This window comes from Pipistrellus kuhlii, unplaced genomic scaffold, assembly GCF_014108245.1.
Source record: "Pipistrellus kuhlii isolate mPipKuh1 unplaced genomic scaffold, mPipKuh1.p scaffold_m20_p_5, whole genome shotgun sequence".
NCBI lineage: Eukaryota > Metazoa > Chordata > Mammalia > Chiroptera > Vespertilionidae > Pipistrellus > Pipistrellus kuhlii.
This window is the reverse complement of record NW_023425551.1, coordinates 32267272-32294245: the sequence shown is the minus strand read 5'-3', so window position 1 is coordinate 32294245 and position 26974 is coordinate 32267272. Positions and strand designations below refer to the sequence as shown.

General features: G+C 36.2%; 1 protein-coding gene across 3 annotated transcripts in view; it reads right to left on the bottom strand.

Annotated features, from left to right (window-relative positions):
* Positions 1–26974, bottom strand: part of PDSS2 (decaprenyl diphosphate synthase subunit 2) — a 177090-nt gene that overhangs the window by 63570 nt on the left and 86546 nt on the right. For all 3 annotated transcript variants that reach the window (XM_036413655.2, XM_036413654.2, XM_036413652.2), the window contains exon 3: positions 15258–15456. In XM_036413655.2, the coding sequence (XP_036269548.1) occupies positions 15258–15456 (199 nt within the window). The remainder of the gene's footprint in view (positions 1–15257; positions 15457–26974) is intronic.

Below are 26974 nucleotides of genomic sequence, written 5' to 3'. Positions count from 1 at the left end.
TTCACACTTATCGGATTCAGATGACATGAGGTTTGAGTGTAAAACTGCATCAAACAAATAAAGGCACTAGTTGTCCACTTCATTTCCTTCTCTAGTGAGTAAATATGTAGAGCACTTAGAAAAGCATCTGGAACATAGTAAATCTCATTGAGTGTTAATTTATTAATCTCCTATACTTCTATATCATTACTCTATATTCAATATAATATCTTGGATAGATGAAAGGCATAGTATAGAAACCAAGATTATAGTGTCTTTTATGTTGTGTGCCCAAACATTTTAGAAGTGGGTTTTAATTCAACAACAGAACACACAAAGATACTACTTTAACCAAAACCAGAGATCTCTGTAATATTGATTTGTTGCATCCTGAAATAATTTCAGATTATATGACTGCCACTATCAATGTTATACAATTACTTTAGCAGTATAGAGAGTAAACAAAAAGGAGATTATTTTCTTCATTTGTGCATTTCTGGAGGTTGTAAAAATAGAATTGCTTACCTGTACATTCAAATGCAAAAATGCTTTTATCTCCAATTTGTGCCATATGTTTAAATTTGACTCTATAGCAATGTTGGACTTTATCCCCCAATCTTCTAACACCTTAGATTTCAGTGAGCCAGAAGAGGTAACCATTCACAGCATGCCACCTCATTTTTTGGCTTCCAGGAAGGTCATGCAGAAAAGTAAGTGAACAGTGTTCTTCCTTCCAACTGGTATTCTTAAGCAACTGTTGACCTTTCTCATTTCATTCCCTAACCTCTCACCAAAGAAAAGGACTAGGTAATAGTCATATGCACCTACGGTAAACCTTAGCACACATATCTGATACAAATGACCTTTGAAATAAATTTCATAAACAATTATTTCACAGGACAAATTTCACGGGAAATTATATATATATATAAAAAATTGCTTCATTCTCTTTTGGCAAAGGGTAACTACAATTCAATGATTTTTTAAACCAAAAAATGAAAGTGATGCCTACCCTTACAAAAGGTGTTGTGATTATTATGCCCTGAACTATAATAAAATTCTCTTTATAAAAAATAGAAATTGAGAGAAGTAGTAAGAACACAACAATGACCAAAAAAATCCTTACATTGCCATACAAAGTTGCCTGTAACATATTCTTACAGGGGGTAAAAAGCTGGTTACACAAAAGAATAGCATGATATGTATTTTTATAACAAAAATGAGGCCAATTTATGTGTTTATATATGTAGAGAAAAAAGTATAAAAGGAAAGATAATATTAATAATGGCAATGTGTAAGTAGTAAGATTCTCGATGATTTAAAAAAAATATATATGTTTATACTGACTTTTCAGAGAAAGGAAGGGAGAGAAAGAGAGAAGCATTGATTGGCTGCCTCCTGCACTCCCCCTACTGGGGATTAAGCCTGCAACCTGGGCTTGTACCTTGATTGGAATTGAACCGGTGACCTTTTGGTGCATGAGACAATGTTCAACCAACTGAGCCATAACAGCCAGGGCTATTCAGGATGACTTTTTTTTTTTTTTTTTTTAAATTTCATGACCATTTATTTATTTATTTATTTATTTATTATTATTTTAATATATTTTATTGATATTTTACAGAGAGGAAGGGAGAGAGATAGAGATATAGAAACGTCGATGAGAGAGAAACATCAACCAGTTGCCTCTTGCACACCCCCTACCGGGGATGTGCCCGCAACCAATGTACATGCCCTTGACCGGAATCGAACCTGGGACCCTTCAGTCCGCAGACCGACGCTCTACCACTGAGCCAAACCGGTTTTGGCCAGGATGACTTTTAATTAAAATATTTTTCTTCAACTTTTTTTAATTGCTTAAATTTACAACATATTACATTTCCTCCCTCTTTATTATACTCCTTTAATAATCAGGTAAAACAATAAACCTACTTCCATGGAGGGGGAGAACATGGGGAAGAATACCCTGCTTTTGGTCTCAGAGAGGCTTCATGCCATGCTGTGTTCAAATTCACTTATGGAATATATCAATCAACAGTCCCTGGATTAGAAAAACAGGATCCACAGGCTGTTCTGCATTCTGTGTAGACAAGTTATTCCTTTCCCAATAAATGGGAATAATGTCAACTAGTATTTGACAGGTGGAATAAACTCACCAGAGTTGTAGATGTTTAACTAGGAAACTGGAACACTTTGGTTTGAGCAGCATACCTATCCTAAATTAAAAGTAAAATGCAGCAAAATTTTTAGAAAAGATGTTAACTATAAACTAATGTGGCCCAATTAAAGCTAGCTAGCATAAGGCAGTAGAGTTGTATTTTACTTCGCGTAAAAAAGGTTACTACATATGCAACACACTTGGTAGGTATATAAAAACTGTGGAGGCTATTACAGATTTATAATCTTCTTTCAAAAACTTGCACTGGAAAGGTTATTTTAATGATGGTTTTTACTCCAGTGTGGCATGACAAGACATGTGATCCATCACTCTATTTAGGTGGCAAATGAACACATGGTCCTCAGCCTTTACTACTCTCTACAGCTGCTAGCAAAGGAAACGTCGTGTGTGCACGCATTTGCAGTGCTGATGGCATTAATTACATGCAAATTTATTGCACTCCTCCACCACCCCCAGAACAAATAGTGCATAAAGCAGTAGCAAAGGAAAGTGCCCTTGGGGAAGAATTATTTCTCCTATACATCCTGGGAGGAACAAAAGAGGAATTTAATGTAAACATGTCCTTTTCAAAGGCACTTGAGGGAATATTGTTAAGTTTTTGTTTTGTTTTGTTTTTTTAATACACAAAACCTATATTGTCACTGAAGAAGTCTTACAGAAAAATATGTTTATAGATAAAGGATGCTGAACAGCCTGCTAATGATAACCGGAGCAGTTAGCAACACTCTCTAGTTCCTCTTCGTACAAATGAGGCACAAAGTATTTGAGGGATGCATTTAAAGAGGGGAAGATGACACTACCAAGGTAAGATACAGAGGGAATGGCTAAGGAGTAGTGTGTACCTATAGAAAGACCAACAATAACCTCTGACATTTGTGAAGCACTTTATCATTTACAAACTGGGTTTACCCAAATTCCCTCCATCCATGTGGATTCAATCCTCAGTGCGCAGCCAGAGCTACCAGGCTGGCAAGCTCAATGGAGAAGCAACCTTGAAAGAACACGGGGAGCAGGAGCAGTGGCCAAATAAGGGGTGAAACTACTCACCCACCACCTGGGCACACACTACCCAGATGAGCCCTAATCTGCAGTGCTGATTAATATAAATGAGAGGCTTTACTACAGCCACCGATGAAGTCTATGAAAGAATGGCTTCTCCACTTCCTATCAGACAAAGACTAGATTTAATGAAGACAATGATGAAAGGTCTGTTGCCATAAACATACCACCAACTCACAGGAGTTCTGGAGGAAGCTTCTAACTTGGCTTTTTGAAGGGAGCCTTTTCAGTGCTGCCAAATGTGTAAGGCCGGGCTTATTTGTGGGAGGGATGGCAATCTGTTCTAGTGAGCTGGAAGTTCTTTCTGGCGAAGGGGGACGAGCAGAGAGGGAAATGGCACTACCAGTGGGACAGGTGCAGCAAAAACTAAGCAAATTGATAATCTTAATTTTTAATTTAGAACAGCTGATACACTGGTTTATAAACTAACTACTAGTAACATTTGTCAAAAAGGATTCAGGAAAATTTAGTGAACTAAAGAAAAGTATAAAATCATAACTGATAGAGCTTACAAGAAATGGGCCACAGGTTCAGAAAAATAGCTTGAATCTGAAGTGTTAAAATGTAATACCACTGGAGTACTCACTTAATAAACATTTGCTGATAGCCTACTATGTGCCCAGTACTGTAGTAACAAAAGCACTTATAGCCTTACATAGCCCATTAATTTGTGTTTGATCACTTAAAAGGTTAATACTTCATAGGTAAGCTGCATGTCCCTTGGCCAAGTCAAATGAATTCTATGGGCCTCAATTTGCTTGTCTTGGTAAGAGGTGTCTGCTTTATCAACAGTAAGACTCATAATCAGAAATAATCAAATGTGCAGGTGTATGCATTTTTTATTCATAATGATTATAAGGAATAGTTAATTAGCAAAAAAATGTGGATGTTAGTCCAACAATTTGTTCACCTTTAGAGCGAAGGTACATAGTTTCTGGCCTTGTTTGTACTGAGCAATAACAAATAATCATTTACTTAAACAATGATTAGTTCCCTGGGAAAGTAGCAGATAATTTAAAATGTTTAAATCAAGATTAACTTCTCATAAGAAATAAAGGAGAAGATGATTTCTAGTAGGTTAAAAGCTGGTTGGGCTAAGTATCTAGCCTAGCATTACTACAAAAAGTGTAAATAGCTGAGAAATGAATGCTTAGTCATGAAACAAACAAAGTAATTCTGACATTATCATACAACATGTTAAGTAACTACCGTATTTTTCGGACCATAAGATGCACTTTTTTCCCCCCAGAAGTGGGGGGAAAAGTCCCTGCGTCTTATGGTCCAAATATAGCCTACACATATACTTTAAAAAAAAGTTTTTTTACTTGCCCGGCTCTGTGTGGTCTCTGTGTGCTTGCCCGGCTCTAAAATGGTTCTAAATGCTGCTGTTTACTTTACAGGGTTGATTACATGTGTTTATGACTGTGATGTTGGGTTTTAATGCACAAAAAATATTTTAGGACACTATTTGTTTCAGAATCTTTTTTTCTTCATTTCCCTTCTCTAAAAACTGGTGCGTCTTATGGTCCGGAGCGTCTTATGGTCCGAAAAATACGGTAAATGTAAATAGAGGCAGGATGAAACAGAATCATCCCTGGGTACTACGGGGTTTATTCTGCTAGGTGCATATCAATCTTGTTGGTTTATGTCATTGATGTACACTTTTAGCTTTGATCCAAGATTTATAAAAACAACTGGCTTAGACCACATTTGGACAAAGAGTTAAAAATTTCAGGATTTTTATGCGATTCACACTTATGTCTTGAAAATTCCAAGGATATAAAAATGTTTAGGGTAACACAAGTCTTTTTTTCAGCTTGACCAGTTCCCTTTAAATTGGCCACACTAAAAGGCAGATGTTTGTAATTTAGAGACATCCCAAGGTTTGCTTCAAAGGCAGCTACAAAAATAAAAACGTGATTCATATGCATTAAAACTCATGCATCTTGTCTAAGATTGTAATTGTGTTTCTTCCAAATACTTCCACAGCTCTCTAAAATGTGTGATTCAATGGAATTCTAAAAATAACTTGGCCCTACCGGTACTACATTCTAAAAATTCAGGTAATCTTTTTTTCCCTCCTTCAAAAATTCAGGTAGTAGAAACTTGAGACTGGTTGAACTGTACCCTTGAATCAAATATTGGATACCTTTGGGTTAGAAATTCTCCAGTTTATAAAGATATACAATTAGCTGTTTAAATTGGTACCTCCAATGCCTTCTTAGCACAATGCACACAAAAATTTTTGTTGAATAACCAATACTGTTCTAATATGTAAATTAGTTATATCAATCAGAACTATTTAAAGACAAATTTGCAGTTATCACTTCGTTTATCACTATTTTCAGAAATTTACATTTGCATATCACCTTATAGCTTTTAAAGTCTTGAACAAATGAAGCTGTGTAAGTTCCTCATCACAAATCTGCCATCAGGGAGAGTTTGTTAATTTAGGGTATTGCTTTAGATTGCTGGATTATGCATCTAAATATGCAGACCTCTGGCATTTATAAAAGACTTTGGGTTCTCTATTATATCTCTGATTTTTATAAACAATTTTTCTTGATTCTCTTTTATTCCTTTATATTTCATGTTGTTTTCCGGATCTGGTAATATGTTGTAAGTTTAGACCCTTTCCTACAACACTCAGAATTACAGAATATTGGAGCAAGAACATAGGGATGAAGATAATGCTGCCTTATTTTACAGATGAGAAAACTGAGAAAATAAGTTGCCTTTGCTTAATAGTTTTTTTCTTTAAAATGTTTCCAAAGCCCCTACTGATGCTTGTATCGAAATATTCCAATATCTAAAAATTACTATTTATTTAAAATATAAATTCCAGGATCAGTAACTGCAACATTGCTGACAAAAGCTGTTGGGTTGTTAGTTTTCTGCTTTGGTTAAGCATGAGGGTTTTGGAGCCAAATGGCCTGGATTGAGACAGCATTGTTACCATTTAGTAGCAGAGGACATTGTGAAGAAATTACCAGTACTTAACCCTTTCCTGTACTTCAGAAGGAGTCAAATGTATTTATTCATATAAAGCAATTACAACACTGCCTACTGTATAAGAACTCAAAAATATGTTAATATGTTTACATGTTTGGTAGTAATTCTAATAAATACTAAATATTCTACATGATGAGGTTCCTAATTTCATTTGTAAAGTGGGGTAATTAAGACATTAAACAGACTGGGAAGAAAAAAGATCTGATCCTGGAATTCTGAGAAGTAAAATGAGTATCCAATGTTAAATGGGAAAAAAAGAAAAGAAAAAAAAGCCAGAGATAGGGATTAAGTCCACAGAATTCTACCTCAGGGCTCTTTCCACTTCTCTTAGCAGCTTTATATGGCATCTCTGAGGAGTATAAAATAGGTAAGTGCCTATATAGCTCAACACATTAGAAAACATAAGTGATCCACAAAGGTGGATCTGTAGCTGAAGCTGCTTAGTAAGGAAATAGGTAATCTGATATTCTAAAGAGGGAAACTGTCCTTTAAAAAACTGAAGACTGGACAGACAGTATAGGTTTGGTGTTTACTGATGTCTGACTGACTGGCTATGCACAGTGAAAATGGTCCCAAAGACAATTAAGCCACATGAATAATAACAAACAATTTAATTCATTTTCCAAACGGCTTAAAATGAAACTTCTTTGTCAGAGTTATACTTTCCAACAAACTCACTTTAATGTTTTCACAGTTTACAATATCAGAAATGACCTCAGGGTCAGGCATTTGTCGGTTAATGACCTGTTGGGCTAATGGCCTTCAGCTTTGCCTTGGGCACATAAGTCGTCCAGTAGGTCATTAGCTGCCAGAAAAGGGCTCTCCCCCAATCACTATCGCTAAATAAATAAAATTTGCTCCTGGGTTAAGGCCTCATAAGCCAACTTTAGCGTAGAGTGATTTTTTTGTTGTTGTTGAGAATTTACAACTCTGAGGATTTGAGAAAATGATGGAAATGCTAAAATCAAGATTATATCAATAAAACTTAGCTATACTAGTATGTGGCTAATAATGAAAAGTTGTCACATGGATCCTTTTGGATGTCCTTACATTTTATTTTGCCTACAGTGTTTGGTGCTCATGCCACATTTACCCAATATACAAAGCTATAAATGGTGGTTAGGTTCCCAGGACAGCCCACAAAAGCTTAATTAATCCATACATTAGGAATACTATACACTTGTAATTAAAAATAGAATAGAAAACCATAATTATCTAATACCTGCAGTTAAACAAAATAGAAAAACCAAACCAAACAGGAACTGTTGTAAAAATGATCTTTAAATAAATATTGATAGTTACAGGTAAGTTTGGTTTAATAAGAGGAGCAGGAAACTGGTTCCATCTTATGCCTATTGCATTTCTAATTGTGTAGTTTTCCTTTTTCTGAACACAAGAGTATAACAAACTTTATTCTGATGTTTTAAAATTCCACATGAAGTTTCTTGTCTTATTTTTCCTCTTGAAAGGAGAAGGTAAAAGATGGATTGTGATTTTTCTGAAAAATAGGTAACAGAAGGAATGAAAAACTGGAGGAAAAGAACTGAAATCAACTGAGTTGTGAACTGTAAGAGTCAAAGAAAGGCACTGTGTATAAATCTACTGGGTGAAGAAAGGATGAGCGAAAAAGACATGAATGAGGTGAGGTTGCTGAGGATGCAGAGGAAGGAATGAGCTGTTTATCTGCCCCGTACTTTTGTAAACTTCTAACTCAGGAAAATCATTAGAGTAAAATCCTTGAGTAAAATCATTAGAAAGGCAAAAGAAGAGTACTGAATAACTCAAGCTGGAAAAGACTTTTGGTTTGGGATAAATAGAATTTATGTCAGGAAAATGAAGGGGGGGGATGGTTTAATTAATTTTGTTTCTGAAAAGTAGAAAAAGGAATTTAGAAAAAATTGAGGTTGCTAAATGTACTATTGTATAAAATTGCTATACTCAATATATTTCTATCTCTCATGGCCAACTATGGGATGGGGTTCAACTCCACCAATATCTTCAGAGGACTTATTTTTGTTGAACACAGACTTTTTTTTTTTTTTTTTTTAAGAGTGTCTATAAATGTTAGGCATATAGAAAAAATGCTTTTCTTGCTCTTCTTCCTTGTTATCTGTCTTTGACACAGACACTCAGAGAAGTATCCATATCCAAGACATTTGACCTGCCTATGCCTTGTTTCATTATTTTATGGTAACAAAAGGGCAAAGTTTAAGGTTTTAATGAGATAAATTTAAAAATACAATATTTTGTTTTATACTTCTCAAACACTAATTCCTTAGCACTTCCACTTTAAAGATCAAGGAAGCAAGCTCAGAACACATAGTGTTAACTTAATACGTGGTTACATAAGCAATTGATAAGAAAAAACTGTGGGAAATTAATTTGGGGATTTTGAAATTGTAACTTTATGACAGCATTTTGACTTTTCTATTTAATTTGTATGGAGATGGTTTCCTTTATTGTTACAATATATGATACCCACTTAACCTCTTACCACTTTACTTTAGTCATGAAAACCTACATTTGTGTGGGTGATATGTAGAAAAGAACATTAATCATGTGTGTCAAATTAGGATAGCTAAAATATATTAATTCAATAATTTCCACAAATAATATAGTGCTGACAAGACTATATACACACAAGATCACAATAATACCTATTTTAAATGACTATGATAGAGAAAAACTTAAATTTCATATGACATAGCATGTTTTAAGTTTCACTTTTCAATATGAATTTGAAAATAAGATTAATATAACAGATAAGACAAACATCAAATAACTAATAGCAGGCTATTTATTAAGTTATATAGACGGTATAAAATGAAATGATTTATATGTATAAGTTGAGCATATTTATACAAACAAAATTCTTCCTTGTAAACAACATATTTATGCCTGTAGGAAAATAAAGTTAACATATGGAAATACATCAGTTATATATGAAGTACATCTGTGCCTCTGGTTACTTTGAAATATAAATCACTAATGCTTAGTAGAATAGCCCTCAGGAGTGACATGATAATGTTTTATGTCAGTGGTCGGCAAACTCATTAGTCAACAGAGCCAAATATCAACAGTACAATGATTGAAATTTCTTTTGAGAGCCAAATTTTTTAAACTTAAACTTTTTCTAGTGCCACTTCTTCAAAATAGACTCGCCCAGGCCATCGTATTTTGTGGAAGAGCCACACTCAAGGGGCCAAAGAGCTGTTGTGGTTCATGAGCCACGGTTTCAGGTGTTTAGACAAGATTCAGGCTAACTAATAGTCCCACATCTAGATGTATAATGATAGGTCCATTAAATGAAGATGACTACAAATATAAGAAAAATAACATTGTGAATTCAATTATTTATTTACTAGAGTTATCACTATATACATAAAATAAAAGACAGCTTAAAATAAAAAGCTGACAAGTATTAATCCACAATCATATTTGCACTGTGACTTAATCCTAAAATACAAATTCAGTCTACAAATAAACACAGGGACCAGGGAAAACCAGTAATGGTCAGCCAGATTTCTAAATTATAGTGCTTTTCCATTTCATAGTTTCCCACCAATTATTCAGCATGTCTCACTGATAGCTTGACGCTCAAACAATTAAATTTTAGATTTTGGCATGCCCCATCATTTCAGCATTCAGTGATATTCTATAGGAACATAATATAGAGCAACTTATTTCAATGATCAGAGAATTTATGGCTTTAAAAGAGGCCTTCTGGGCTCTCTCAGTCCACGGTCTTTATATAATGAAGTACTAAAATAGAAAGTTGCCCTTAGGTTCCATAATTTAAAATGAATGAAAAATCAAGCATTAATTTTTAAACTCACTCTTGAATCCCAAATCTTGTTAATTCACACTTATGTGACTACAGTTATAAGAAGATAATTATGAGAGGATTAATATACCAATTTCTATACTTAGTGATGTTTGAAAATCTAAGTGTTACCTAAGGCAATTATCTTGAAGACCCCTAATATCTTCAGGGAATAGCCGTAGGGAGGATAATTGACTTTGCTAATTTTACCCTTGGCAATTATAAAAAAGCTCTAAATTTCTTATGACTGTAGAACCCTTCATCTAATAGTCTGTCCCAGAAGTACAGAAATAAACATGTAATATAGGCATTCAGACAAAAATCCAATGGAAAATTGGTAGAAGTCATAAAAAATTAAAGTTGCTATAACTGTGCTAACTTTAATTACTAAGTTAAATATACATCCGTAAAAAAAAAAAAAAAAAGCAGGCTGTCACTGTGAACGAAACAGTGACATTCTATAAATACAGAAATTTTATATTAAGTTCTGCCTGCTCACTCATTGCTGTGGTCTCTATTCACATTACTATTGCTGAGATTATTCTTCCTTGTAAAAGAAAATTAAAACATTAAACAGAAATCTAACTTTACCAAGACATTAACCATATGTAGAGAACTTAAGAAAACTTAATACTGCTCCAAAGGAATATTTATAGCTACTTACTCCCTTTCCTTCCAAAAACCCTATTAATGGTTAGTATTATAGTCAATCAACGAAGCTTCTGGGAACTCATTTAATAAAATCAGTCCTTGTTTGAGATATAACTTCACTTTTCTTAAAAAAATATTCTGATGGGAATATTGCCAAGTATTTAAAAGAAAGGAACTAGTTTTGAATATGGGAGATTTGCTTTATCAAAGAAAAATCTTGACCTCCAAGCATTTTAGTTACTCCTTACAATATCCTCAACTTAAAATACCGATAAAATAGTTTGGAAATCATCTATTATGATGAAAAGAAAGCTACTAAAAGCCTAGAGTTGTAGAAGATCAATTACAGACCTCTGTACTTCTCCTGGGATGTGGTATGCAAGGTCTTTCACAAGAAGTGAGCCAGGGAAGCCTCTTTTGAAATTGACCTTAGAGAGCCTTCAATGTTCTTTTGGAGAAAAAGGTGCAAAAGATCGATGGTTTAGGTGAACAGGAGAGTTGTACAGAATAAAAACTTCAAGTCAGCACACAACTATCAAATTTAAAAAATACCATGGCCTGCCGAAACCGGTTTGGCTCAGTGGATAGAGCATCGGCCTGCGATGAAAGGTCCCAGGTTCGATTCCGGTCAAGGGCATATATCGGGTCTAGTAATAATTAATGTCGTTTTTAAACATTCGTTTAAAATCTTGCTTGGCATTGACTTGTATTGACATAACCTTCAAACACGTGGTATCTACAGAACGTGTGAAGTGCAATTAACAAGTTTTGCTTGAAAAAGTTTGTGTTTGGTTTGGTTTTTGTTGCAAAACTAGGGCTAAGAAGATGGCGGATGAAGAGCATATTCGGCACTGCATGCTTTACGAGTTCCAATTAGGAAGAAAAGCAAGTGAGGCTGCAAAAAACATCTGTAGTGCTCTTGGTCAAGATGCAGTTAGCGCCAGAAAATGCCAGCGTTGGTTTGAGAAATTTCGCGAGGGAAATTTTTCGTTAGATGACAAGAGTGGTCGAGGCCGTGTGTCCAATTTTGATCAAGAAGCTCTTCAAGCTCTTTTGGTGCAAAATCCTCAAATTACCCAACAAGAGCTTGCGACAACTTTAAATTGTTCACAAAAAACAATTTCCAATCAATTGTGTGCACTTGGCAAAGTCCAAAAGTTTGGAAAATGGATTCCTCATGAGTTGACCTACAACAACCGTAATCAAAGAGTCACAATTTGCAGTCCGCTCCTCTCTCGTCAAAACCGTTTGCCGTTTTTAGAGCAAATTGTTACCGGAGATGAAAAATAGGTGCTGTATGTTAATTTGAAAAGGCAGCCTCAATGGTTGGACAAAAATGAGGCTCCGCAGCCCACGCCAAAACCTGACTTGCATGCGAAAAAAGTGATGTTGTGTGTTTGGTGGAATTTTAAAGGAATTCTTCATTATGAACTTTTACCATCTACCCAAACCATTACAAGTGCAGTGTATAGTGCCCAATTGGAAAGGTTAGCCCAAGCTTTAAGAGAAAAAGAACCCGCGCTGATTAATCGGAAGGCTGTAATTCTTCACCACGATAACGCACGACTGCATACTGCAAGAATCACTGCTGAAAAACTGCGCCAGTTGGAATGGGAAGTTCTCCCTCAACCTGCATATTCTCCTGATATTGCCCCTTCCGATTACCATTTGTTTCGTTCTTTGCAAAACTTTCTTCTTGGAAAAAAATTTAATAATGAAGAATGCCTCAAAAATGCATTGACCGAATTTTTCGCATCAAAATCACAAGAATTTTACAACAGAGGGATTAAAATGCTTCCTGAGCGTTGGGCACAAGTAGTAGAAAACAACGGCAACTATATTGTTGATTAAATTTTGTTGTATTGTTTAAATAAATTCGATTTAAAAAAGTATTAGAAAACGACATTAATTATTACTAGACCTAATACCTTGGTTGCAGGCACATCCCCAGTAGGGGGTGTGCAAGAGGCAGCTGATCGATAATTCTCTCTCATTGATGTTTCTAACTTTATCCCTCTCTTCTTTCTCTGTAAAAAAATCAATAAGATATATTAAAAAAAATACCATGGCCTAAAAAGGAAAAAAAATTCCTCACCAAACAAAGGTTGATAAAATGTAAATCTAGAAGTATAAACCCGTGCAGAGACCATGAAGATATAGAGCTCACGGAAGGGGAAGAAAATGCCTGGTCATTTTTTATTTCAATGAGAAGCTTCAGACTGAACTGTTACTTGCATATGTAAGTTTTTTTTTGTTTTTGTTTTTTTTTTGTAAATCAAGTAGTGCTACTGAAATCCAGTGCCTAATGAAGCAGATGGTGGAGGTCTTAGATTCTGGAACATTTTATAGCAATGCATCTGAATGCAAAACACCAAGAGTAGATTTCACAGGCTGTGAATCTGATTTGATTTTGATGAGAGTAAAGTCTCCATTTTCTCTTAACTTGAACCATGCTGAAAGAATGATGTGTGAAAGATACAGGCCAGCCAAGGAAAAAGAATACCTTAAATGTTATTCCCATAAAGTGAAGTGGTTAAAGCAAGTGAATACTTGTTTGTGTCACTATAGCATGACTATATTTATACTTAAGTAGAGGCCCGGTGCACAAAATTAATGCATGGGGAGGGGCGGGGGGTCCCCCTCAGCCCAGACTTCAGCCTCTCCAATCTGGGACCCCTCAGGGGATGTCTGACTGCCGGTTTAGGCCCGATCCTGGGGATCCTCCAACTGGCAGTCAGACATCTCTCTCACAATCCGGGACTGCTGGCTCCTAATTGCTCACCTGCCTGCCTGTCTGGTCGACCTGAACTGTCCCCTGCTGCTGGCCTGATGGCCTCTCACTGCCTCTGCATGCTGTCCTGATTGCCCTTAACGACCCCCCACTGCTAGCTAGGTCGCCTCCAACTGCCCCCTCCCTGCCAGCATGGTTGCTCCTAACTGCCCCTCCCACTGGCCTAATCACCACTTACATAACATATTCATATACATAAAAACAAAATAAAAAAGAACTTGGTATTGATGATCTGAGTATAAAAAATAGGCACTAAAATAATTATTCTTGGTAAACATTCACATACTTTATTCATTTCTTAGTCATATCTTTATTATTGTGTCACTGGCATTTTTCTGAAAAATGTATTTTTTTTTAAATACCTTTTATTGATTTTTTTTACAGAGAGGAAGGGAGAGAGATAGAGAGCTAGAAATGTCGATGAGAGAGAAACATCGACCAGCTGCCTCTTGCACACCCCCTACTGGGGATGTGCACGCAACCGATGTACATGCCCTTGACCGGAATCAAACCTGGGACCTTTCAGTCCGCAGACTGATGCTCTACCACTGAGCCAAACCGGTTTTGGCGAAAAATGTATTAATCAAATTGACACCTTCATTTGATTCTGATTGATAGGCCATAATATTTTTAATTGAAAAAATGCTCTTCTACAGGTTCTGAGTTACCTGGTAAACTCAGAGTTAATTTGTAAATGAAGGTGATACTCAATTCTAATTTATTTTTTCATATTGAAAAGTATAACTATTTCAGTTCAAATATTTTCAAGCTACTATCTTTTTGCTTCTTTAACAGTACATTTCTTTGACAAATATTTTTATACGACAAAACCTGTCAAACAGTCTCTCATGGTTCATTTAAATGTTTTGCCAAAATTAGATGCTGCAAACTCTGGGCCGTATCAATTTAATTTCATTCCTGTGTAAGGTATAATTTGTTCAAAATAAAAGCCCCCACCAAAAGATTTTTCCTGCAACGTAAAATACTCCAAATCACAATTATAGAATCTGATAAATAAATATTACATCTAAATAACTGAAACCATTAAAAAGTTTATGAAAAAGCTAGTAATGTGAAAATGCCTATATCATAATATGAAGCGGGGGGAAAATACACAGGATTAAAAAAACCCTAATATATGCCATTTTCATCTATATTACTAAAAAGCCCACATCTATAAAAGCATGAGTAAATAAACAAAAATGACAGAGAGAAAATACACCAAAGTATTAACCATGATTATCTCTGTATAATGAGATTATAGGTAATTTATATCTTCTTTAAATTGAAAAATTAAAAAAATATATTTTTATTGATTTCAGAGAGGAAGGGAGAGGGATAGATAGAAACATCAATGATGAGAGGAAATCATGGATCAGCTGCCTCCTGCATTCCCCCTATTGGGGATCGAGCCAGCAACCAGGCATGTGCCCCTGACCGGAATTGAACCTGGGACCCTTCAGTCTGTAGGCTGACACTCTATCCACTGAGCCAACCAGCTAGGGCTAAATTGAAATTTTTAACACTATCATATAATTAACAATAATTCTACCTGAATCAGAAAAACATAGACATTAATTTTGTAGATTTACCAGTTTTATCCAGTGTCGACACTGCCACCACCACCACCACTATCACCATCACAACTTTACTGAGCATCCACACGTGTGGAGCTGGGGCTGCAGGGCGCAGACCTCTGTGGCTTCTGCAGTCAGCCACGAGCCACCTAAAGGCCATTCAGACACAGGCGAACCCAGTTTTACCTTGGTGTTCTGTAGTAGAGCTAGTCCATTGCAGGCATTTGCTAGGAGAAAGTCTCCACTCAAGATAGCAATTTTATTTCCAAAATGCATGTCTTTCAGCGGCCCATCAGAAGACTGCAATTCACTTAAATTTACTATTCCACGATGTACAAGGAGAGCGGTATGGATAAGTTCTGTGATCTCTGCCAAACTTCTTTGACTAAAATATAAAGGAAAGACTTGTCTGAGTGTCAAGAACACTCTTATCACTAATGCCAGACTTCAGTTTTCAACAATAAAATATTTACAGAGTAAATTTATTTTAACTTGTTTCTTTTTAATGAAGTTTTAAATTGAGATATAAATGACATATAACATATTAGTTTCAGGTGTACAGCATAATTATTTAACATTTATATACACTGTAAAATGATCACCCCAATAAGTCTAGTGAACATCCATCACCACACATACTTACATTTTTCTTATAATAAGAACTTTTGAAATGTACTCTCTTAGCAACTTTTATTTTTTATTTTTTTATTTTTTTGAAATGTACTTTATTGATTTTGTACAGAGTGATAGAAAGCTAGAAACATCGATGAGAGAGAGTCATCGATCAGCTGCCTCTTGCACACCTCCTACTGGGGATATGCCCACAACCAAGGTACATACATGCCCTTGACAGGAATCGAACCAGGGTCCCTTCGTGTCCCCAAGCTGACGCTCTATCCATTAAGTCAAACCGGTCTCGGCTCTCTTAGCAACTTTTAAATATATAATGTAGCATTATTAACGGTAGTCACCATGCTAATATAGTAAATTATCTATTCCCATTTATTTTATAACCGGGAGTTTGTACCTTTTGACCACCTACACCCATTTTTACCTACCTCTTCTCCTGCTTTTGATACCACAAATCTGTATCTACGTATCTAATCTCTGTATCTACGAGTTCAGGTTTTTTGTTTAATTAATTAATTAATTAATTAAAAAAATATATTTTTTAATTTCAGAGAGGAAGGGAGAGGGAGAGATAGAAACTTCAATGATAGATAATTTACGTCAATCAGGACTGTAGATAACAGTTCTAACTCTGCCTCCAACACTAGACTTTGGGGAAGTTCCTTAAACTTTCAGATTCATAGTTTCACCACAGAAAGAAGGGGAACTGAAGAAACAGTCCCTTCCAGTTCTAAGATTCAGGGATTTCAGGTCTAAAATGTAATATTTAGTTCTAAAATTAGAAGATTTGAGGGATTAAAAATATTACCTGGGCTGGCAGTTAATAGTTTAAAAAAAGAACAAATTATTGCTATTATTAGTCTATAGGAAATAGAAATTAAATGATTGGTTATCTTGAAATCTGTCCTGTAATTACTATCTAGTGCTGTGCTCTTAACTTCTAGGATTTTGGCATTTAATAAACAACTCCAGATCACACTGTGCAAGAGTCTAATTTTGTGTGCAGCAGAGAAGCAGTATGAAAGCTGGAGTATTTTCTTCTCATTATCTTATTCCTATTTTAGCCACCAAAGCAATATAATAAACTTGCAATGTACTATATTTTAAAAATTATCTCATATAAAGGGCTTCATGCCATTTTATGCACGTATACTTTATCACTCTTGGGTATTTTTATACTAAATCTTAATTGGAAAAGAGTCACCAATGAATATCATTTATGCTAAGTAATCAGAGTAAGTAAGGAAGTAATTACCACATTGCATGTAACCCAGAGGATTAATTGATGTTTTCACAAGAATTTTTACCGAATTACTCTTTCAATTGTATGTTAAACAGCTTCATCTGTTTAGATCTATTTTCTTCCAACATTTCTCCAAAGTTTTTTTTTTTTTTTTAGCATTCTAAGCTTTAGAAAGAATGATGGCAGACACTGCTAGTTACCCACTCACTCTTTCCTTCCTCACTACTAACACACCTTTTAATATATTTTGAGTAGCAATGTGCTCACTTAAAAACATTCGTGTCCCCAAGATCCCCGGAGGCTAGAAGTGATCATGTAGCACAGTCTGGCCAGTGAATGTAGGTAGAAGTTCACTAGGTGAAGTTTCTGAGAAATCTACTGAGCTCGTGGTATCAGGATTCAGTGGATGTGCACCTTTGGCATTTTGGGCTTACAACCTCCTGTCGGGAAAGGGCCCAACTGCCTGGAAGTACAGTAGAGACCTAAGAATACTAAAGAGGGCTCCCAATGAAGAATAGTGAGCAAGAGGAAAGGAGAAGCCTGGGCCCTTGATGACTTCTTCAAGTCGGCTTGAATGTGCCCACCTCTAGACATTTTGCTATCTGAGTTAGATAAGCATTGCATTTCTTTAAACTACTATTTGTTCAAGTCCTGTTATAGACAGCCAAGTGAATTCTCGATAGTCAATAACTATACCACAAAAATAGTGAAGACGTTTTATGTTTATATTTCTGTACTCGTTTTATTCAACCAATATAATCTCTTGGAGATAGTTCCACATATTATTTACAAATAAAGAAGTTCCACCTTTTTTTACCAATAGGGAAACTTCTTGTTCTTTTTAATATCTATCTTTACAGAGGTTCATTGTGTGGATGTGTTGTGCAACTTTTGCTGCTATCGGGTGAATGATAAACCTGTATTTGTTTGGAGTATTTTTAAGAATCAGCCCATGTGTCACTTCTGTGAAGTCTTCCCTATCTTCCCCAGATTAACTCCTTCTGTGCTTGAAAGGCTCTGAACATAGCTCATTTATTGTGCTATGTTGTAATAACTTCTTTAGCAATCTATCTTCCTGCCACTTCTTTCCCTTACTACACTCTAAATTACACTATCCTACCTCTTGGCTGCCTATAATATTGTTAAATGAATAACTCTTTGTGTAAAGAAGCGATTTTCAACTGATGTGCCACAGCACACGAGTGTGCCACAAGAATCTTAAAACATGCAAAACCTGACTATTTAGTCAGGGGCACTGACCTCTTTTCTTTTAGATTGTTAAATAAAAAAATGACAACAGCCAACACAATAGTAGCCATCTGTTGTGAATGATGAACTATTGTACCTGTTTTTTTGGTCAGATGGGCAAAAATATATTATTTTGGTGTGCTACAAAACTTTTTTTTTTTAAATAAATCTTTATTGCTCAGATTATTACTATTGTTTCTCCCTCCCCGCCCCCCCCCCCATAGCTCCCTTCCACCAGGTTCCTGCCACACCCTCTGCCCTTACCTCCCCCCCCCCCTCGCCATTGTCCTCATCCATAGGTTATACAATTTTAATCCAGACTCTTTCTGCACCCCCACACCCCTTTCCCCCTGATAATTATCAATCCACTCCCTTTCTTTGCCCCTGATTCTATTATATTCACCAGTTTATTCTGGTCTTCAGATTTTTTTGTTTTGTTTTTTTGTTGTTGTTGCCAATGCAAAAACTAAACCTCATACATGTTATTTTCAAAACTTGAATGTCAAGAGCAAAACTCTGGCTATTAAATAATAACAACAATGCCAATGCAAAACAACAAAATGAGAAATCAGAATTATGGACATATTAATATTTTTAGCTACTAAATGAGACTCTTTTGTTGCTGGTGTAGATTTACTCAGAGTCCTTGGACTTGCTGCACAAGACTTTGCAGAAGACTGGAAGCTAAAGATGCTAGCACGAGCAGGAACATGATTAAAGAAGTAGCTTCCACTTCAGTCTTTAATTTCTTCAGATGACTCCATGTTGGCACCTCAGTCCCTTGCATAGCCTTCAGTTTTCTTCTCCCACTTTGCTGTCGTCTGGGCAACTCTCAGTCCTTTTGGGTGAAGGGACACAGGAGCTTCTCTGAGTCCATTGTGATGACAGACATAACACTCTGGTACCCAAATTGGCTGCATTGCTCCTTCTTTCCTTTCATTTTGAACCCAGGGTTCGACCCCACAACACTCTGGGCCTGGCTGCTCCGGGCCTGGCTGCTGCTGCTACAGAACTTTAGTAATTAGTTTTTGTGTGCCATGAGATAAAAAAAAAGTTGAAATCGCTAGTATAAAGGTATAAGGGATTGTTATCATTCTTAGTTTTACAAAGAACAGAGTGAGATAAACTAAAAAGTCAGATTTATTGAATCAGAGGTGGAAATGCCCCCAGAAGTCAATTAACCTCAATTAACTCCTTCCAGGATGAGTGGTAAACTATATAGGAACCAGGTCTGCAGATGAATAGTTTTAATTATTAGAAATTGTTCCTTATATTAACTTGAAATCTCTTTAAATGTCTCATGTTTTTAAATTGGTGTTAAACTAGTAGGAGTGTCAACTGTGTTTCAATACACAGGCAAGGAAGATTAAATACAATGGAGTTGTCTTCTCTTTCTTTGTTATTCTTTGTATTCGGCTTTTTCTCTTTTCTTCCTCCATTCCTCCTTGTTTTCCTTCTTTTTAGAGGTTTAACAAAATACAAAAAAGTACAGAGAATAATATAATAAAAGCATAATATTCCACTTACAAATAAATGTTTACCCTTTGTCATTTTAAACAGTTTTTGAAGATGCATTTTTTTTAAAAAAAACCTTTATATCGATAATTTGGGTATTTTAAAGCATTCAAAAGTGAAAATGTAGCATAAAATACCTCTGTGGATCATAATTTTGTTTCAGCTACACCTTTCACTGATCTTCCAGATTATTTTTAAGCAAATGCCAGATATCATGCTATTTCATCAGCAAATACTTTAGATATCCAATCTTTTAAAATGCCTAACTGCTTCATGGCTTTCATTATCTAAATTATTTACTTTGAGCCAATGAATTACTGTATTCTGAACATTTTATACGAAATAATTTTGCAAGCATAACAATTCAATCAGCAGATTAATAAAAAAATAATGTAAAACTCACAACAGCTGTCTGAGGTAAGCATTATTATCTCTACTGCACAGAAGCGAGCTGGACTGGCCAACTAACTTGCTCAAGTTCACATAGCTAGTAAGCTACAGGGCTGGATTCAAGCCCAGAGCTCTCCATTTTTAAAGCCCAGGCTCTTTGCATATCAACAGAAAACTAATAAGAATACCGAACACAACATGTACAAAATTCAGGGTGTATTGAAAGCATTAAAATGATAGATAAGAGTCATTAAAATTTTTTTAATGATTTTTTTTTTTTTTTTTTTTTTTTAAGAGAGAGAGCAAGAAATACCAATGTGAGAGCGAAACTTAGATCAGCTGCTTCCTGAACACCTCCTTCCAGGGATCAAGCTGCAACCTGGGCCTGTGCCCTTGGAATTGAACATACAACACTTTGGTGCATGGGGTGACACTCAACAACTGAATCACATGGGTTTGTAGAGTCATTTAAAAATATTATTTTTATTGATTACAGAGAGGAAGGGAGAAGGAGAGAAAGATAGAAACATCAATGATGAGAGAGAATCGTTGATCAGCTGCTTCTTGCACGCCCCACACTGGGGATCTAGCCTGCAACCCAGGCACGTGCCCTGACAAGGAATTGAACCATGATCTCCTGGTTCATAGGTTAACGTGCAACCACTGAGTCATGCCCGCTAGGAAAGAGTCATTTTTTAAAAATAATTTTATTTGAATATTAAAAGATTTTTAAAATTGTAAAACTGATTTTTTATGTTCATGTAGAAAGGATAAATTTGAAAATTACAAAGAAAATTCTGGAAAATAAAAGGACTGACATTCTAGATTTTAAAACTTATTACAATGCTACTGCAGTTTTTAAAACTATTGTACTAACACAAGAACAAACTAATAGATTAGTGGAATAAAATCCTGAAAGAGATCCAAATATATAAGGAAAATAAATTACTTATGATAAAATAACATTTCAAATTGTTAGGGAAAAGATAAATTATTCTTACAAAAGATGTTGGGGCAATTGGCTATCAATTAAGGGGAAAAAATTAGACTCCTACATTACTCCCTAGGAAAAAAATATTTTTGGAATAAAGATCTAAATGTAAAAAAAAAAAAAAAAATCAGATTTAAGTCAAAAGGTAAAAGAGAAAACAAAGCAATACAATACTAAAACCCTATTTGAAACCACAGCTTTGTGACTCATCTTGATGAATATAAAATACCATTATTTAAAAAAATTTAGGAAAACACTCTTATGACCTTGGGGTGAGAAAGCCTTGTAAAATAAAATAGAAAGTCAGGAAGTCATATAAAAATAATAAATTTTGAGTAGTTACAATATACAAAAATGTTAAATAAACTATAAAAGACCAAGGCAAATATAGACTTGAAAAGTATTTGAAACACATACTATAAGCAGGAGATTATATTAAAAATGTGTGGAGCTTGTCCAAATTGGACAAGAAATTGATAAGAAAAAGATAAACAGCCCAAGAGAAAAATGGGAAAGAATATGAAGAGGTAATTCTAGAAATAAATGGCCAAAACCCACATAAAATGATGCTCAACCTCACAAATAATTTGGAAAAGTAGTATTATAATAATAATGACGTAATATTTTTAGTCCATTAGCTTTACAAAAATGGGAAAGATCAGAAATGAAGCTAGCAGGAAGATGAAGAAACCATTATGCCCATCACTTAGCTCCCTGCTCAAAACCCTCCAGTGGCTCCCCATCTCACTCAGGGTAAAAGCCTAAGTCTCTACAATGGACTCCAAGGTCAAGTGCAATCTGACCCAGCTCCTTTACCCCCTTACCTCTCTGACTTCATTTGCTACCCTCCTCCCTCTCAGGTCACTCTTCTCTAGCTATTGTACATTAGCTTCCGTGGTAGCTAAGGAACATGCCAAGCCTGTTCTGGCCTCAGAGCCGGTGCCCTTTCCCCTATCTGGCCTCATCTTCCCTTAGATACCTGCAAGGCTTAGTCTTTGCTCCCTTCAGATCGCTTCAAAGTTGACTTGGTCAGTGAGCCCTTCTCTGACTATTCCATTTCCAACTGCAACCCTCCTGTCCTTGCCAGCACTCCCAGACCCCACTTCCTGCTTTTCCTCCTCCACAGTACTTATTGCCTCTGACACACTAGCTGGATTTTGTGTTTTATTTTTCTCTCCACAATCCCATACAAGAAAGATCCACAAGGACAAAGAATGAGGGGGAGGGGAAGAAGCAGATAAGAGCAAAAGAGTTTTTAAGATATACTTAATTAAAAAATAATAAGGCACATGAATACAAATAAAAAGGAAAAAATATGCTCTTAATGCCAGGTAAAAGAATCTTTCATGGTGATAAACTTTAACTAATTATGCGTTTAAATGTTATTTTTTTTTTAATAAGTAGGCCAGACGCAGCATTCTAAGAAATTCATTCGGTTCATTACAATAATTACAGAAACATAATAATTTTCCTGTTTTGCCATTTATTCATGCTGATAACCAAAGTGAAAATGGAACTCTCAATTTGGGGTTTGCCATGATCACAGCATTCATAATCTTGTTTCATTCCTGTATTCTGATTTTAAAAACAGGTGACTGAAACAAAAAATCTCAACCATTAAAAGCAACACGCCAAAGCTGTGGGCTGTAGTAATGGTGACCTCCAAATAGAGATGGAGTCACAGGTTCAGGGGTGGAAAAGAATGATCACGCCTTACTTCTAGCTCTGACCACACCCAGTAGGCAATCACCGAAAGTGCTGAGGGCTTTGCGTCTTTTTTTAGGAAAGCTGACCTGAAATTCTAAGTTCAAAGAGATCAGATACTTGACTCTATGTCAGAGTTTTGCCATGCTATGAAAACACAAGATCTGAAAGTGAAGGGGAAAAGAAAAAGACAAAAATCTGTAAGAAGTGCTTCAGTAAAAAACTAAATTCTCCCTAGTTAGTACTGTAATCTGGAACTACTGGTAGTTTTGCAGAAATAGAATTTTAAAGTAACTTAATACAAAGACTTATCTCTCTTGATTTATTTCCAAAAAAATAAAGCTCAGTATTTCTTTTATATTTTTTAAATAAAATTGTATATATTTAAGGTATATAAAATGCAGTTTTGATGAACGCATACATAGTGAAATGATTACTATAGTCAAGATAATTAACATATCCATCTCCTCACATAGTTACTATTGGTTTTTTTTTTGTTTTTTTAATTAAAAAAATATTTTTATTGATTTTTTACAGAGAGGAAGGGAGAGGGATAGAGAGTTAGAAACATCAATGAGAGAGACATCGATCAGCTGCCTCCCGCACTCCCCCGACTGGGGATGTGCCTGCAACCAAGGTACATGCCCTTGACCGGAATTGAACCCGTGACCTTTCAATCCACAGGCCAACGCTCTATCCACTGAGCCAAACTGGTTTCGGCACTATTGTTGTTTTTAAAGAAAGCTCAGTATTGATGTGTTTTGTAATTAGTTTCCTCCATACCTGCTGACCAATCTACAAAGAGGTGAGCTACCTACCTGGGGGTTGTCAGCCTTGAGAAAGCGGAGGGTTTTGGGACTCAGCAAGAAGTCACCATAGATATTGTCAGAAATTAGACAACCAAATAAAATTTGTAATGTTCTTTTTACACATGAACATTAAGTTCTGCTTAGTGATCAACTAATACACCTATGAAATTAATAAAGCATTACCAAGCCAGATAACGTACTGTAGTAAGAATATTTTCAGAAACATTATTTTGAATAACTAGACACAAACTTGCTGATGTCAACACGTAATTATCCTGCAGGTTAACTAGATCCTGGTTATGAGGAGGGAGGGGGATAACTAACTAGTAGCATCTGGTTTCTGGAAACAGTTTAAGTTGGCCCGTTTTCTGCCAGAGAAGCAAGGAGAAAGCCCAGCTGGCATTGTTATCTAGGTCTCTAAAAATTACTTTTTGGTTTGGGTATCACAAAAGGGGTTAAAAATACTTGAGACTACCCAAAAAGCCTAACAAGACATCTGGGTGCTGCGGCTGTCACTGTCAGGGCAGCCCTTGGAGGGAATGCCCGTACCAATTCGGTTTATCAGATGGACAGCTGATCAACATTAAACAGACTTGCTCTGGGCAGACTGAGCTGAGCTTCCTGACATGAATTCCAATGAGGGCCCTCTGCACTCCACCACCGAGCTCTGCCATTTTTTACTGTTGCTGCTCCCTGGACATATGGGAAACCCGAGCAATGAGCACATAAAGCTGCCTCTAACTCAAGTGACGGCTCATTTCCCCCGGCTGAAGGCAGACATTAATATCCTGAGGAGATCAGACCCTCCTCTCTGACCCCCATCTACTGAAGCAAAACGACTGTCCCATTTCTTTATTTAATAAGCTTTTAATGAAGAAAACCAAAACCCCCTCTCTGACTGCGACACAGTTCTACATGAAAAGGTTATACAAATACAATGGATTCCGTGTCAAAGTTTCCCAAAATATCTGTCCCCCTCCCTACTGAAGAGTAGTCTGTCACTCGCCCTCCCATAGTGCTCATTCTTTCTGCTGCCGTACAGGAGTTCAGCTCTTCCCTCCGATAATTAGGAGCTGTCTCCACGTTATGGCAGGTGGAGAATTAAAGAAATGGCTACAAAGAGCATGCTGTGTTTCCATTTTCAGTAGGTTCCTTTTTCTTCGAAGGCTCATCATTTAGCTATGAAAACTGCTTCAGGCACAACCAGACTGGGAGAAATGACAGTCCAGTGACAACCCCAAGAGTCCACTAGAAAATGCTTCTGAGCTACATTAGAATATGAGAAAGCTAAAAACGTTGGGTGAATTGGAGTTGGCATACTTACTTTGGTTTTAGGAAGGATAAAAGGGAGGATGCATGATGGCAAATGAAGAAGACAAGCAGATTTGTACCTGTGAATCTTAAAAGTGGCTTAAAATGAGAGCAATCTGAAACATTCCTGAAGCTGGGTGCGGGGCCTATCCCTATTGCCAGGCTCTGTAAATTCTGAATTGCTTCATAAGATCTGAGTTTTCTCTCCTTGAGAAAGCAAGTAGAGGTTAGGAGAAAACTGAAGGCTTTATGTTAAATAGGGCACAGGAAGCACAGCAGGAGAGAAATGTAATTCTGCAAAGACCTCTCCAACTAATCCCAGGAGGCATCGATGAACTGGAAAGGGAACCTTGGCAGGCTTTATTTAGACCATGAGCTGGGAAGGGAAAGTGAGCATAACAGGTAAAAGATGTCTCCTAAGGAAAAAAGTGCCAGGGCATAGGCTATACAGTGATATGCTTTATATGAGACTAGAGGCACCTCAGTCTGGCCTGTGCCCTCTTGCAGTCCAGGAGCCCTCGGGATGTCTGAATGGTGGGGAGCAGGCCCACGCCGTAGTCTGGCCTTCCTCTGCAGGAGGCAACCGGGTGGGCCGATCAGGGGACAGCACTGGCCGTCCAGCGGCTAGCCCTGGTCACCCCCAGCTGACCAGGTTGGCAGGAGGGGAAGTTGAGAGTGACCAGGCCAGTTAGGGGCGACCAGGCCAGAAGGCAGGTGAGCAGTTAGGAGCAAGCAATCCTGGATTGAGACAGGGGTCCCAGATTGGAGAGGGTGCAGGCTGGGCTGAGGGGGACCTCCCCCAAATGCACGAATTTCATGCACTGGGCCTCTAGTAGGCTATAAAAGCCATGAGCAGGTACTCAGTATACAGGTTAATGCACAGTTAAGGTGCAACATCCAGATATCACAATTTTAAAAATATATAGCATCTCATTTAATCTTTTTCACATTTAGTTATTAACCCTGTTTTATAGGTGAAGCAATAGATTTCCACAGGGGATAATGTTAGGTAGCCTTTTTAGGAAATATTATCCAGGAGAAGGCAAGACAACAATCTGAACATTAAATCAAAGGAAGATCTAAAATCAAGTGACATTTCCAAATACCTCTTTAAACAATCAGATCCTATAAAATGTATTTGCTACTATGCATGAAATTATTTCAAACTACAGACATGGTTATAAAAATTCTTAATAGCACAGTTGAAAGCTAATTTCTTAAGAAAAAAAGCTTTATTGAGTTATAATTTACGTACTATCATAAAATTCAGTCATTTTAAGTGTACAACTCAATGATTTTTAATATTTATAGAGTTGTGCAACTATCAGTGCTATCTAATTTTAGTACATCTCCCTAAAAACTAAACCTTATGTTCATTTAGAGTCCTTCCTTCTTTAGGCTATCTCAATTTTCATTTTAATCTTCAAGTATTTGGAATTTTTAATAAAATTATTATAAACAGTAACAATATAAAATGGAAATGTTACATTAACAGCAGGCAGCATACTTTTACTGAAAAAAATTACAATCTGTGGCAAACAGTAAAATGTCCACATAATATATATGTTCTTGAAAGCCAAATATAAATGACAGGTTAGGTGTCTGGAAATAATGCTTGTTTTTTTTTTTTAAAAAAAAACCTGACTATAAAGTATCTCAAAGGACAGATGCAGATCTATATATAACATTCAAGCAAATCACTCTGAAAGGCAAATACATAATTTATTTATTCACACAAAAAATAAATCTTGTTACTTTATAATCACACATTATACCCCAGGCAACTGTTAAGTTTAACATTTCTTTAGTGTGTTTTTTGTTTACAAGTACAGAAACAACAGAAATGTTTGAAAGGCTGCCACAGCCTTGGGAGAAAAGGAGTAATACATACATCAAAGTAATGAAAAAGTCTGTGAATCACAATTTAAATTCTATTAAAAGCTATCTCCATTCAGTCTTTCAAATTGCATCACTTTATTTAATTCTAATATGGACTTAATGTGTGTTCACTGAGATGAAAACCCATGACTACTGATTTCAAGTGAAATGAGTGTGCCATCCA